Source organism: Chiloscyllium plagiosum, unplaced genomic scaffold (genome assembly GCF_037043375.1).
Source record: "Chiloscyllium plagiosum isolate Xiang-an unplaced genomic scaffold, Cpla_swu_hap1 HiC_scaffold_36, whole genome shotgun sequence".
Lineage (NCBI taxonomy): Eukaryota > Metazoa > Chordata > Chondrichthyes > Orectolobiformes > Hemiscylliidae > Chiloscyllium > Chiloscyllium plagiosum.
The window spans coordinates 38,087,079-38,103,539 of record NW_028270174.1 but is presented as its reverse complement, the minus strand read 5'-3'; the positions used below and the strand labels follow the sequence as shown (position 1 = coordinate 38,103,539).

General features: G+C 42.6%; 1 protein-coding gene across 2 annotated transcripts in view; it reads right to left on the bottom strand.

The window, feature by feature from the left end:
• Positions 1–16,461, bottom strand: part of LOC122539342 (NEDD4 family-interacting protein 1-like) — a 163,747-nt gene that overhangs the window by 47,226 nt on the left and 100,060 nt on the right. The window contains exon 5 of one of the 2 annotated variants that reach the window (XM_043674082.2): positions 5,282–5,366. In XM_043674082.2, coding sequence (XP_043530017.1) covers positions 5,282–5,366 — 85 coding nt within the window. Of the gene's footprint in view, positions 1–5,260; positions 5,367–16,461 lie in introns of both variants that reach the window. The other variant, XM_087980091.1, reaches the window with a different exon arrangement.

Here is a 16,461-nt window from a genome sequence, read left to right as displayed (position 1 = left end):
AGATCCTTGGCACTGTGCGGCAGCAGTGGTAACCACTGAGCCACCGTGCCAACCATGGAAGGGACATAGTTTTCTTTGAAGAATTTGATGAAGGAGCATAATAGGAATAATGAAATGGATGTAGGAAACTTGATTTTCATTAGGTATTTAATACAGATCCTCTGGAAATATTGCACTGAAAATATAAAATCAGTGCAAATATTAACAATTGTAATATTTACATGTAATTGATTGACTGGTAGAATGCAGAGGGTAATAGTTGACAGATTGAAATCAGCATGGGACATTGTTGGCAGTCCTATTCCACAGGAGGTCTGATTTAGATCGTCTCTTGCTTAACATTTTCATAAAAGACCCACAGACACAGTAACAAAATTTGCAAATGATACAAATCTATAGATAGTGATGGGCTCTAAAGCTGAACAGAACAAGTTAGAGCAAGATTTGAAAATATTTGGGATTTGGATTGACAGGTGACAAGTTCAAGTCAGTAAAGAGAAGCTGGATTTTATACAGGGACAGAAATTGGAAGAAAGGTTATAATTTAAATAGAAATAATTATGCACAGAGAAATAAAACAAAATCCTCTGTTTTCTGATTGGCGTTAAATTGAAACTATCCCAACAATATGTGCTGGGGTTCTAAAACATATATCCATTTTTAGGGTGTATTAAAAGTCTTAAAAAGGTAACCTTGACAATTTATAAATCCTTAGTCTAACAAGCATTGCAAATAGCTCTGATCATCACAACGCAAACAGAAAGTTTCAACTGTTGAAAGAACACAGGAGAGAGAAACCAGAATGGAGAGGTTGGATTGTGAACAGTGTTCATATGTTCTCATTGAAAAAGGGAAGGGTGAAAGGTGACATGATTGCTGTTTTAGGATTTTAAAGAGATTACACATTGTCGACCACAATTTGCCTTTTTTGCTTTTTTTAAATTTTGCAGAACTAGATGATGCTCGAATAAGGAGTCAATTGCAGAATTATTATCAATGTGAGATGGGAAGTGCATAGTGATTGAGTCGATGCAGTTGATAACAAATCATTGAATGCAAATTGAATACATTTATTTCAGAAAATAATATTTTAGGACACAAGATATGATACATGATAGCTAGTAAGTGTATTATGCTTGGGACAAAAAGAAGAGGTGAGTATGGATTGACTGTGCCCAAAGCTTTCCGCCATCTTGTCTCTTATCTTGTTCTCTGGGAACCTAACAGTTTAAAGTTTGATCTCCATGATAAGTGAACAACTCCACTATTATTGTTCTTTTGCATTGTACAAGGCAATCTAGATATACATTGGCTTTTTGAAAATCTGGTAATTTCTCATAAAAGAAGGCCATTATATTTAGCTTTGCATTCTATCTTGAGGAAGTCATGCAGCAATATTCTGAGACTGGGATAACTGGCCTCCAATAACTCCATCTCCAAATGTGTCAATGAAGAACTGCCTCTTTTCTCTTTGATATCAATTAAATTGGGTGAGGGGGTTGTGTTTCAGAATCAATACTGGCTTCCTGCAGGAGGCAAAAATGTTTCTGGGTATGCAGTTGGTGAATGATAGAATGCTCTTAAAGGAGAATTTGGAGAGGTCCATTATACTGCCATGTCATTGAACACTGCTGGTATCCAGGTGGAATTTATGTTGCAAGTTGTGACTGATGATGTTTGTTAGAGATGCTATTAAGTTGGATTGGAGGAAGTCACCAATAAAGCCACATGTTAGCTATCTGCCTTTATATTGTTCTGTTTTTGCTAAGGATCTTTTAGGGAATTTAGTCAGTTATGTGGATGAGTAATTTGGGTAGGGATTGTGGTGAGCATAGTGGTGGTGTCAGCAATTTGTACAGTTTTTACTGTCATTTTGTGTAGTGATGAACTACAAACATTTTATTTATTTACATGAGGAAGCTCAAATGTAGCTCCCTCTGGCTGTTGGCATAAATGACGTGGAGGAAGCTCATGGTTTAATGCCGATCCCAAAGTTCAAAGATCCAGGCAATAAGCTCAGTCTAAAAACCTGAGAATGACCTCATGCCCATCAATTCTGAGGCTTTTAAGATTCTTTGTTCTCTGCCAACTCACCTCCAGGCTGAAAGCAGGAACAGGAATCGAGTTGGATGATCAGTGATTAGATTGAATGGCAGAGCAGACTGAAAGGACCAACTGGCCTTGTCTTCATGTTTTTCTATGATCTGATTTTATGCAGGCCTTAGTTTATGAGAACTGTCAAATTAGGGAAAAAGCAAATCCAAAACTGACCACACCCTGTACAAATTATTATTCTTATAAGAGACGTTGCCAGGCTCAGATCTGGCTTCTTGCAGAAAGCACAACTGATTTCCAACATCATTGAGGAATACCCAATGCAGGTTGGATTTTACTTGCAGCCCTTCTATATTACTTTGGTCAGTAGTGAACATTGATTGGCCACCCAATAGAGATCTCTTTCAATTTATAATCAATTCAAATGAAAATGAGGAAAGATGCATAATCGACAGCTGATCCATTATCGCCAGTTTTTATACTTTGTGGCAATTTTGTGAACGGAAGGAGGAGGAGCAGAAGTACATCACTCATCCTCTCACACCTGGCCTGCCATGACTGATCTGCTTGCAGCCTCAAGTTCCTGTTATAGCCAATAATTTACCCTGTTGCTTACAAAGAATCTATCTGCCTTACAAAAAATTCAAAGACTCTGTTTCCACTCTTTATGAAGAAGTGAGTTTTGAAGACTTACAAACCTGTGTGAAAAAAGACTTCACCTACTTTCAGTTGGAAATAGTGACCCCTCATCCTTAATTCGCCCATCTACCCTGTCGTGATCCCTCAGAATCAGCCAAGTTTCAATCGTGTCAGCTTTTACTCTTCTGAATTCTACTGGTTATAAGCTTACCCTGTCCAACCTTTCCTCATCGGACAACCCACCCATTCCAGGTATTTGTCTGGTGAACTTTATCTGACCTGTTTCCAATGCACTTAAATTGTTCTTTAAATAAGATGACCAATACTGTATGCAGACATCCAGTTAATTGTTAGAATTAATTTGAATTGTGGGAAAAAAAGTTAATACCATCCTCATTGGAGTTGTGTCAGGAAGATACTGAGCATTAATTTCTATAGACTTTGATGTCAAGTATGTTGAAACTACTCTGACTAAATATAGATCTCGAAAGAACTCACTATCTTGAAGTGAGAGTAACAGTTGAGTACAAATTAGTGATGAGGTTTTGGCCTGGGTGATTCGGAGACAGCTTAAGGTGGCACAAACTCGTTTTATACAGTATTGTCATAAATAACACAAATTGGATTCAAACCCTAAGTCTGGAAATGAAAGGCCACGTGACAATTCACCTCATCAACTAGCCTTCCAAAGAGTGTGAACATATATCCCAAGTCCAATAATGAATTAATGGATTTTCTTTTGGTTACTTTTAATTTTATGAATGAAAAGAATTTTTAGTCGTATCACAAATACTAACATCTCTGCCATGAAATCAATTGAATATTTGAAGAGGATTGGCATTGTATGAGAGGACATTTTTGTGGCCTAGATTATATACACACATAAGGCCAGAGGCAACTTTAGTTTTGATTGAAATAAGTGTATTGATTCTTCCATCTCTTCTGCATCTCTTCCACATTTCGCTGAATGAAAATCAATATTATCCTAGAGTTCTAAACTGTAATGTTTGCTAAAAATGTACTCACTACAAAAAAATTAAATGCATATCAAATTTAGAACAAAATAAGTGCATGGAATTTGAGTTTTACACAAGCATCCACTTCTGCTTACTGTAATATTAAAAACTGCAAATATTTTTTCCAAATTAATGTTAATTATTTTATAGGTAACAGTTGACAGCTTCAAACTGCAGGAGCTCTGTCAGCCATGCAGTAAACAACTTCAGTTCAGCTCTGTATGAAAATGTTGGAACTCCTAAAAAAGCACTGGTTGCGTGCTGTGTCAACAACGTAGCATGTTAAGGAAGTCAAGTACACAGTGGCAGTCATTGAGTGCTTAACCTACCATCACTGGAGCATTATAAAGAAGGAAACCAGCATTCAGTTGATCAGCTACTGTGTACAGGAGTTACTCTGAGATGCTGCTGGGAATGGCCATGAGCTGTCAGTGCCTTGAGGAGAGTTCCCAATGTCACCATCTAACCCCTCCCAGCAGCAAAGGGTGAGTGAGCACCAACAAGACTCCTCCTGCCAATCCTCTGGAAAGAAAACCTGCCTCTGTGCCCCTATAGATTGCTCCATCTCCCAAAGTGACAGATGTGTAAATCATGCGGCAGACCTTACCACTTTCGATTTATTATTTTGTTTAAGTTCAAGTTGCTCATGGAATATAATCATTGTTGGCTGGGCCAGCATTTATTGCCCATCCCTAATTGTCCTTAACTTGGTGGTGGTGAGTTAGTTTACTGCAGTCTTTATAGAGTCGGTACACCTACTACTGCTGTTAGCAAGTGAGTTCTGGGATTTTGACCCAGTGACAGTATAGGAACAGTGACATAGTCCCAAGTCAAGATGGTATGTGACTTGCAGGGGAACTTGCAAGTACTCGGGTTCCCAACCATCTGTTTCCTGGTACTACTAAATGCTGGTGGGCATGAATTTAGAAGGTGCTATTGAAATAGCCTTGGTGGATTGCTGCAAGGCATCTTGTGGAGGGTACAGACTCACCATCCCTGTTGTGTTTTGCACTTCCTACATATTCAATCATCTGCCGTCATTATTGAACTGTGTTTAACTACACCTCATCAGCAAGGACAGCAATGTAATAAAATGCTCAGGTTTTCCATGATGCTACAGCCTCGTCTCCACACCAATAATAATAGGATCTGCTGGAATGGAGACTTGATTTCCTCATCTAGGACCCGGCTGCAATTTTTAGAAGTCTCTTGAGTTAACCTGACTCCATTAAAAAAAATCAAACCACATCCAGTAGTTGAAAGATTACAGCTTTAAGTGACAAACTTCAATCATGCCCAAGGTCAAAGGTTGAGGACAATATTCCATCTGCTAATTATTTCCTCCGTTAACGAAAAAAAGAATGCACATACTGTCAGTACTCCTGAGCAACCTTAATGCAATAAACTCTTCAGACTCCTACCTTTCTCAATCCAGTGTTTATGTTTGTTTATTTTTAAAAATTAAGATGGCAGACAATATCAAAATTATTCATGATATAGAAATGAACGGGTCCAGTGTAACTGGACATTGAACAGATATGATTTGTTACCATCAGTAAATGAAAAGGAACCTTGACTTTTTCAAACTGGCGATTTTGGCAGTCATCTTCCGAACTTTTGCATAGTTGACAAAGCCTCTTGTAAAAAGCACAAACCCTGTAAAAGACAGAAGAGTAAAGTTACACGTATGACTCACTCTTCAAAAATCACAAGAAGTACATCAACAGTGCGTGAAGCATTTTTTTTATTTTCTGCTGGTTACCATGCGGCCAAGGTGGTGCTCTCAAGTTGAAACGATAGCTTTACCCATACGTAAGTTAAGACATTTATTAAACAGGAATTGAGGTTTATGCGAGGAACAGTCACCTGCTGGAGCATTTAACAGCAGATTGTCACCTACATTGCCTCCCAGCACTCTGTAATCAGCTTGCACACCTTTTTGTTGACTGATGCTTTATCTAATGCCCCCTCCTAAAAGTGATCAGCTGATGAGGGATCTATATGTTGCAGATAATTTTGAATGCTATTTGAAGGTACATGACAATCACGGTTTATTTGCTGTTGGAGATTGAACACATATATGGGAAGCCTTGTCAAGACTTAACCAACAATCTATCAACATTTATTTGAGTATTTTTCTGAACACTTCACCTTTAAAGAGAAGGTGCTGTGTTACTCCAACATTTTCAATGTCTTTGCAGAGTCACCAGGAGAAAGGGAATGGTGAAGGGAGGATTTGTGGCTAAGCTGAGCAGCACTCGCTGCTTCAGGAGAGAGGGGCTGTCCTCAGTTTGGGTACAGAACATCCTTCATCCTCTAGATCTCCTCTTCCAGGGACCCCCATCAGCCCTTGCTGAAACATCCCTGAGCATGTCACACTTTTGGTGAAGTGAGTGAGTGGAGACCACATGTACTGTTCCATAAACATTGAATTGAATTGAATTAGCTTCATTGTCACATGCACTCGAATGAGTGCAGTGAAAAGTTTGCAATGTTGCTGCTTACAGTGCCACCTTAGATATAAGATACCTAGGTACAGATTCTTAACTGTTTGGTACAAATGTGAAAGAATAATAAATAAAAGTGCAGCATGACAGTAAAAAGGAAAAAAAAAGTACTTGGTTTAAAATCTTTTCACCCCAGTCCATTCCAGCACCTAGCCTCCAGACGATAAGTCTCCAGATATGCCAGGCTTCAAAACTCAAGGTTTCACCTCCAGTCCATAAGGGCCTCACCTTCCCATGCTGGCATCTAGTCTGGGTCTCACCTCCCTGGGTTGGCCTCCAGTCAGAGACTCACTTTCGCCCATGCCAGCCTCCAGTCCACAATGGCCTCACCTCCCCATGCTGGCCTCTAGTCTGGGCCTCACCTCTCTGTGACTTCCTCCAGTCTGAGACTCACCTCCATGCGATGGTCTCCAGTCTGGGACTCACCTCCATGCGATGGTCTCCAGTCTGGGACTCACCTCCATGTGATGGTCTCCAGTCTGAGACTCACCTCCATGTGATGGTCTCCAGTCTGGGACTCACCTCCATGTGATGGTCTCCAGTCTGAGACTCACCTTCATGTGATGAACTCCAGTCTGGGACTCACCTCCATGCGATGGTCTCCAGTCTGGGACTCACCTCCATGCGATGGTCTCCAGTCTGGGATTCACCTCCATGCGATGATCTCCAGTCTGGGACTCACCTCCATGCGATGGTCTCCAGTCTGAGACTCACCTCCATGCGATGGTCTCCAGTCTGAGACTCACCTCCATGCGATGGTCTCCAGTCTGAGACTCACCTCCATGCGATGGTCTCCAGTCTGGGACTCACCTCCATGCGATGGTCTCCAGTCTGGGACTCACTTTCTCCCATGCCTTCCTCCCGTCTTGGACTCACCTCCCCATGACTTCCTCCTGTCTGGGACTCATCTCCAAGTGACAGCATCCAGTCCGGGACTTGCCTCCAGGACATGCTTCCCACACTGATCTACAGTTTGGGACTTGCCTACCCGCCTTAGCTTCCAGTCCTGGGCTCGCTTCTCTGCAACAGTGGGCTTCACAGTGGCAGAGTGGTTAGCACTGCTGCCTCACAGCGCCAGAGACACGGGTTCAATTCCCACCTCAGGTGACTGTCTGTTTGGAGTTTGCACATTTTCCCCGTGTCTGCGTGGCTTTCCTCCGGGTGCTCCAGTTTCCTCCCACAATCTGAAAATGTGCAGGTTAGGTGAATTGGCCGTGCTAAATTGCCCGTAGTGTTTGGTGAAGGGGTAAATGTAGGAGTATGAGTCTAGGTAGTCTAGGTGGTATACGCTTCGGCGGGTCGGTGTGGACTTGTTGGGCTGAAGGGCCTGTTTCCACACTGTAAGTAATCTAATCTAAAAACAGCCTCCAGTCTGGTTAGTAAGCTGTGTATGTTTAGTGCTGCCTGAAGAGCTGATAATTAAGCTGTGGAATGTGAATGGTCAGTACAGTGTGTGGAACTGGATATTATCCTGTGAATTTTGCATTTTGTGGCTGTTCATTGCTTGAATAGTAAACTTGTAAGGTGTCTATAAAAGCTGATCCAGACCAGTTTAAAATTTGATAATTACCAATCACATTACAAGTAAATTAAACCAGAATTGTAAACAGGTGAGACTTATTAGCACAGTGGCAGGTTGATTAGGAAAATAGGTTTAAATCCTTTCATCAAAATAATCCCTCGTGTTTAAAATTACACTATTTTAATCTTTATAATGAGGGAATGAAATGAATCTTCATAAAAGGTAAACAGAAAATATGCCTAATGTAGAGGTAGGTATTATACAATTCCTGAAGAAGGGCCTGTGCCCGAAACGTCGAATCTCCTGTTCCCTGGATGCTGCCTGACCTGCTGTGCTGTTCCAGCAATAAAGATTCAACATTATACAATTACCCCGAACCTTTATTTCCCAGAGCATTGAGTATAGAGGTTGGGAGGATATGTTGTGGTTGTACAGGACATTGGTTAGGCCACTTTTGCAATATTGCATGCAATTCCGGTCTCCTTCCTATCAGAAGGATATTATGAAACTTGAAAGGGTTCAGAAAAGATTTACAAGGATGTTGCCAGGGTTGGAGGGTTTGAGCTCCAGGGAGAGGTTGAATAGGCTGGGGCTGTTTTCCCTGGAGCGTCAGAGGCTAGGGGTGACCTTATAGTGGTTTATAAAATCATGAGGAGCATGGATAGGGTAAATAGACAAAGTATTTTCCCTTGGACTGGGGAGTCCAGAACTAGAGGGTGAGAGGGGAAAGATATAAAAGAGACCTAAGGGGCAACTTTTTCATGCAGAGGGTGGTGCGTGTATGGAATGAGCTGCCAGAGGAAGTGATGGAGGCTGGTACAATTGCAACATTTAAGAGGCATCTGGATGGGTATATGAATGGGAAGGGTTTAAAGGGATGTCGGCCAAGTGCTGGCAAATGGGACTAGATTAAGCTGGGATATCTGGTCGGCATGAACGAGTTGGACTGAAGTGTCTGTTTCCATGTTGTACATCCCTATGACTCTATAATAAAAGTCCCTTCAATTGTGTTGCATAGTGCATTAGCTTGTCAAAGCACCTTTACTGAAGACAATAGAACAGGATTCATCTGCATCAATCAAAAGCAGAATTATAAACCTGGCACCTGGAGATGCCAATGGGAAAGAAAGAACTTTTTCAAGACAGAAGGACTGTTGTTTAATTGTTTAGTTTGCTTTCTCTAAACAGAATATACTAAAAGTAGCCTTAAAATTTCCTTAATGTAGTCCATATCAGAAAAGCAGTTTAAAACTCTTTTTTTCCAGGGAGGAACATGCCTATCTCACAAAAGTAGCTAATTTCAAAACTACACTTCCTTGGATCTGAAAAAAAAAACAATTTAGTTTTAAACCTATATTCACTTTTTGATGTACACAAGACAATGACAGATGGTACCATTAGTAATTTGAAGTGTGAGTTGGTCAGATATTTATAAGACAAAAGATTAAAATCAAAAGAAAATTAAAGAGAGATTCGGATATTGACATTGGCACATGTGTCTTCTTTGTTTTGCTTATTCCAATGTTGCTTCAGGAAAAGTATGCAAATAAAAATTACAATTTAGAGGAAATCCCATTATGGTTGAGAAGCTCTGATGATCAGAACGTTGCAAAGTTGAGTGAATGTTAAGAATAAAGTGAATTTAGCAAACACTGATATTGAAGGAGTTAAATTCCTAACAGGAGTAGTAAAGCTGAGCTAAAGATACAATTGATAATGTGCAAAGCAGAATGAATCTTCATGCATAAGTCTTTAATCTTTTTCAAACTGAGAACTTGGCATTTTGTGGAGCAGAAGTTGGCTTGGCTTTGTGAAACCCAGAACCCGAATCACCCCACCCTCCCAATACCTGAGGCTACCTACAAGATGATAGAGCCTCCCACCAATACGAGTGACACTCAGTCTAGATTTAGGTTTTATTGTCACGTGTACTCAAGTATGGGATACAGGAGAACAGTGAAAAGTGCACAATGTCACCACACTCAGCGCCATCTTAGATACAAAATACCTAGACACAAAATCTTAGTTACAGAAATAGAAAAATAAAGATATAAGTGAAAAAATTCAGCACTACAGTTTTCTTCGTATAGAAGTGGAAAAATAAAGAAATAAAGTTTAAGAAGTCAAACATGACAGACCTTTGTTAAACCATGGGCCTGCAGATGCTCCAAGCTGGACTTTCCACAACAGGGTTCACTCTCCCCTGCGCTGGCCATGCTTTCCCACACTGGGCTGAGACCTGCCTGTGTTTGCCAGCCACCTTCACCTCCAACCATTGCTGCTGGTCTCCATCTGGCAAGGCTTCGACTCTGACCGCCACTTCGCCAATGACCACTGCTGCCATCATCCTTCACTGGGCATGGCCATACTCCATTGCTACATTAGATGCCTCGCTACAAAGTCCTGCTCTGATACTGCAGTAGGGCACCTCTTACCTTTATCGATAGTAAAATAGATGCCAGCAAGTCAGCAGTGTATTTCACATTTTTTTATTACAATTTTAATCTCAATTAACATCAACTTTCCTTATATTTTTCGAAGAGAAGTGAGTGTTAACAGTGACTGGTCAGCTCCTTGAGGTTGCAGAGCAGGTAAGTGATCTGGGCAATTTGGAAAGCTCACCTGCCTGGTGTCCAGTGTGTGGATAGGGTTAAAATGACCAAGTACTTGCACAAACTCCTGCAGAAATAAGCCATGTTGAAAAAGGAGTGCGTGATGTCAGCTGAAAAGCAGGACGAACCTCCCCGTAAGCCAACCCTGGTTCAGTTTGTGTTTTCAATCAAATCCAGTACTTTTTGGTATGTAATAAGCAGCACATCCATTGAACACATGAGTCAGCCAACCGACAGCAGTTGATTGCTCGCCAAAAGACACCACAAGATGTGTCATCTAGGAAACTCCAAATCAAAACCAGCGCAAAAAGGAGGAAACCACAAATGACTATTTGAGAACACAACCACAAGTTGGTAAGTAGTCACCCACAATAATACTGACAATCACCTTCATTAAATGAAAACAATTTGTGCTGGAGGAAACCACGGTTTAGAAAAAAAATCACAGTGCAATTTTTTCCTAATAAATTGTTCCCAGTTTTGCTTAGATTGCAGCCAACATTTTTGTTTTCTTAACAAGTACAACAACTTAATAATTTGAAAAATATTCAGAATCCCCAGCAACAGTGAATAATATGATGACACAGTGAACCATGATCATGAGCTGGCCCAAGGTTACAGACGTGGTACATTAGCAAAAACGATATTTTAAGATGCAGAGTGGCAAGCATTTATTGTCAAGGATTCTAATTCACTGAATTTTTCTGAAGAGTATAGTGCAGAATGCAACCTGCTGTGTCAAAATACGAGGCCGAGTGTGACTTGAAATACTTCAATGCTGTAATGTCAAAGTAGATATAAGCCTTAGAGTAGCTAGTTTAGCCATGGTTAAACAGAGAACCTACTGAAATCAGTTAAAAAAATTTAGAACTGCCGTGACTTTAGAGCATGAATTTGTCAAACCAGACACAGCATCAGAGCTACTTGACCTTCAGTCTCAGCTTTCATTTAATCTGGTTCAATATGACAAGGTGCATGCACATTCAATTAGTGTTTAACAAACGATGCCAATGACCAGTGCAAATCATGTACTTATACACAAGCAGTTCCTAGAATATTGGGTCAAAACCAGTAATCCTTATGCAGAACCGGTTGTAGAAGGACCATTGATACAATGCTGTGCAACTGGTTTTTTTTCCCTAAAAAGCAATGAACATTAAGATTAATTTGAACTTTGGATTCAGAGACAAAAATCAGACAAATTGCCCAATAGTCCAAACATCTACCAGTAGATCTGGGGTTAGAAAAGATAAAATATAGCACAGAACCATTTAATCCCAGCACTACAACCTACAGGAGAGAATGTAGTTTTAATACATTTGACCAAGGTGCATAGTACCAAAAAATGCTTATTCAACAACACAACATGAAGACATATTTTGATATCTGAACAGTTCTGCCACTTATTATACCAGGGTAACTTCAGTAACAAAACAGAAAATATTAACAAGCCTGTGGTTAGGGAATAGAATTACTGTTTCAACATAATGATCTCTAATCAGAACTGGAAAATGTCTGACATGTTATGGGTGTTAGTAACTGAAAGTGGGGGTTGGTTTGAAAGAGTCAAAATGGAAGGCAGGAGAGATTAAATGATAAAGGTATCGATGATGCATGGCCCAAATAGAGTGATAATAGAATTAGTAAAACTAAAGAGATGTCTCAACGAGATGTCAATGGCAGAATCATGAACAACACAATGAACCAAGCATCTTACAAGGCATCACACATCCTTTTCTCACGTTCCTGCTTTCCACTTTATTAGAGATGTTACCTTCCTTCTGTTTCCCACTTCTCATCCTTGCATTTGCTTAAAGCTTATTACATCTCAATCTTTCTCCATTTCTTAAGATTGTCATTGGGAAATGTTAACTTTCTCACTCCTGCCACAGATGCTGCCAGACACACTATTTCCAGCATTTTCAGTTTTTGTTTCAAGACACATGTTAAGAGCCTATCTGCTGATGAGATTATTAATTTCTAACAACCATAACCATCTTCCTTTGTGCTAGTGAAGACTTTCTTCTGATTCCACCTCACTTAGTTTTGCCAGCGAGGACCCCTTAATGTCACACTTTGTGAAATGTTATCTTGATGTCAATGGTCATCATTTTCACCCCAGCTCTAGAATTCAACTCTTTTGTGTTGAAGCTGAAAGAACTATTGACTAGTAATAATGGACAAGCTGAGCTGTCTTGACAATGACTAAAATAGTAGTAGTGTAAAGGGTAGAGACAAAGTTGAGTTTCTAAAGTGTATTCTTAGACACCAGTCACCAGTATCCCAGTGCACATTCCATGGACAGAGACTGTGTATACCCATGTCCACAGATGCCAGCATTTAACATGTGTTCGTCTCTCTGCATCATCCTGGTACACCTCTGATCCACTTGAGGTGCACTTTAGTGCTGCACTTTGGAACATGGGCATCTGGCATTGAAATGCTATAGCAAGGATACTTTACAAGAGGAGAAAGTGAGTACTACAGATTCTGGAGATCAGAGTCAAGATTAGAGTGGTGCTGGAAAAGCACAGCAGGTCAGGCAGCAGGAAAGTCAATGTTCCTGATGAAGGACTTTTGCCCAAAACGTTGATTTTCCTGCTCCTCGGATGCTGCCTGACCTACCGTGCCACTCTAATCTTGACCCCCACTTTACAAGAGGGACAGGCACCCAGCTCATGAGGTGGAACAGGCTGTATCTCAGAGTTGCTTACTTGCTCTCTTTGCATTTACTCACTTGGTGCCTACCTAGATGCCCAAAGCCTTGCCTTGCCATTTTTGTGTTAAGACTGCTCAGCCAGAAATTACACACTCACAGTACATGCCTTACAGTTTAGTGCAGGGAGAACACCAGCTGGGTTACAATCCAGGTCAGCAGTCATCAAAGGCTGGACATGTTACTTTATGATGCTATGCTATACCAGTCTCACACCTGCACTACAAGGCAGCTGTGCACACACCACATTGCACTGGCATCAACCAAATGGCTATGGCTGTCAGATTGGGGGGAGTGGTCCTCAGTCAATTCCAGGGAAACACCCTTCAGTCAGAATGTCTGGACACAGTCAGTCAGGGGCAGACTCCAAAATCAGTCCAGGGGTTCATTACAGTCAGTCAGATACATGAGGCAGTGATTATAGCCAGTCATCCACACAAAGCAGTAATTACAGTCAGTCATCCACACGAGGCAGTGATTACAGTCAGTTGGTGCACGAGGGAGTGAATACTGTCAGTCAGTGATTACAGTCGGTCATCCACACGAGGCAGTGATTACAGTCAGTCAGCTGCACAAGGCAGTGATTACAGTCAGTTGGTGCACGAGGGAGTGAATACTGTCAGTCAGTGATTACAGTCGGTCATCCACACGAGGCAGTGATTACAGTCAGTCAACTGCACAAGGCAGTGATTACAGTCAGTCAGCCACATGAGGCAGTGAATACAGTCAGCTACACGAGGCAGTGATTACAGTCAGTCAGCCGCACGAGGCAGTGAATACAGTCAGTCAGCCGCACGAGGCAGTGAATACAGTCAGTCAGCCGCACAAGGCAGTGATTACAGTCAGTCATCGACATGAGGCAGTGATTACAGTCAGTAAGCCGCACGAGGCAGTGATCACAGTCAGTCAGCCGCACGAGGTAGTGATTACAGTCAGTCAGCCGCACGAGGCAGTGAATACAATGATTTAGCCACACGAGGCAGTGATTACAGTCAGTCAGCCACACGAGGCAGTGAATACAGACTGTCAGTCACATGAGGCAGTGATTACAGTCAGTCAGCCGCACGAGGCAGTGATTACAGTCAGTCAGTTGCACGAGGCAGTGAATAAAGTCAGTTAGCCGCAGGAGGCAGCGAATAAAGGCAGTCGCACGAGGCAGTGATTACAGTCAGTCAGCCGCACGAGGCAGTCAATAGTCAGTCAGCCACATGAGGCAGTGAATACAATCAGTCAGCTACACGAGGCAGTGATTACAGTCAATCAGCCGCATGAGGCAGTGAATACAATCAGTCAGCTACACAAGGCAGTGATTACAGTCAGTCAGCTGCACGAGGCAGTGATTACAGCCAGTCAGCCATACGAGGCAGTGAATACAGTCAGTCAGTGATTACACGCAGTCATCCACACGAGGCAGTGATTACAGTCAGTCAGCCGCACGAGGCAGTGAATACAGTCAGTCAGCTGCATGAGGCAGAGAATTACAGTCAGTCAGCTACACGAGGCAGTGATTAAAGTCAGTTAGCAACACGAGGCAGTGATTACCGTCAGTTAGCCGCACGAGGCAGTGATTACAGTCAGTCAGCCACAGGAGGCAGTGATTACAGTCAGTCAGCTGCACGAGGCAGTGAATACAGTCAGTTAGGAACACGAGGCAGTGATTACCGTCAGTTAGCCGCACAAAGCAGTGAATACCGTCAGTTAGCCGCACAAGGCAGTGAATACAGACTGTCAGCCGCACAAGGCAGTGATTACAGTCAGTCAGCCGCATGCGGCAGTGATTACCTTCAGTCAGCCGCACGAGGCAGTGATTACAGTCAGTCAGCCGCACGAGGCAGTGAATACAGTCAGTCAGTCGCACGAGGCAGTGAATACAGTCAGTCAGTCGCACGAGGCAGTGATTACAGTCAGTCAGCCATACGAGGCAGTGAATACAGTCAGTTAGCTACACGAGGCAGTGATTACAGTCAGTCACATGAGGCAGTGAATAAAGTCAGTCAGCCACATGAGATAGTGAATACAGTCAGTCAGCTGCATGAGGCAGAGAATACAGTCAGTTAGCAACAAGAGGCAGTGATTAGCGACAGTCAGCCGCACGAGGCAGTGATTACAGTCAGTCAGCCACACAAGGCAGTGATTACAGTCAGTCAGCTGCACGAGGCAGTCAATACAGTCAGTTAGCAACACGAGGCAGTGAATACCGTCAGTTAGCCGCACAAGGCAGTGAATACCGTCAGTTAGCCGCACAAGGCAGTGAATACAGACTGTCAGCCGCACAAGGCAGTGATTACAGTCAGTCAGCCGCATGCGGCAGTGATTACCTTCAGTCAGCTGCATGAGACAGGGATTACAGTCAGTCAGCCGCACGAGGCAGTGATTGCAGTCAGTCAGCCGCACGAGGCAGTGAATACAATCAGTCAACTGCACAAAGCAGTGATCACAGACAGTCAGCTGCAGGAGGCAGTGAATACAGTCAGTCAGTCGCACGAGGCAGTGATTGCAGTCAGTCAGCCGCACGAGGCAGTGAATACAATCAGTCAACTGCACAAAGCAGTGATCACAGACAGTCAGCTGCAGGAGGCAGTGAATACAGTCAGTCTGTCGCAGGAGTCAGTGAATACAGTCAGTCAGCCGCACGAGGCAGTGATCACCGTCAGTTAGCTACACGAGGCAGTGAATACAGTCAGTCAGTCACATGAGGCAGTGAATAAAGTCAGTCAGCCACACGAGATAGTGAATACAGTCAGTCAGCTGCATGAGGCAGTGATTACAGTCAGTCAGCCACACGAGGCAGTGAATACAGTCAGTCAGCTGCATGAGGCAGAGAATTACAGTCAGTCAGCTAATGAGGCAGTGATTACAGTCAGTCAGCCGCACGAGGCAGTGATTACAGTCAGTCAGCCGCACGAGGCAGTGAATACAGTCAGTCAGTCGCACGAGGCAGTGATTGCAGTCAGTCAGCCGCACGAGGCAGTGAATACAATCAGTCAACTGCACAAGGCAGTGATCACAGACAGTCAGCTGCAGGAGGCAGTGAATACAGTCAGTCTGTCGCACGAGTCAATGAATACAGTCAGTCAGCCGCACGAGGCAGTGATCACAGTCAGTTAGCTACACGAGGCAGTGAATGCAGTCAGTCAGTCACATGAGGCAGTGAATAAAGTCAGTCAGCCACACGAGATAGTGAATACAGTCAGTCAGCTGCATGAGGCAGTGATTACAGTTAGTCAGCCACACGAGGCAGTGAATACAGTCAGTCAGCTGCATGAGGCAGAGAATTACAGTCAGTCAGCTACACGAGGCAGTGATTACAGTCAGTCAGCCGCACGAGGCAGTGATTACAGTCAGTCAGCTGCACGAGGCAGTGAATACAGTCAGTTAACAACACGAGGCAGTG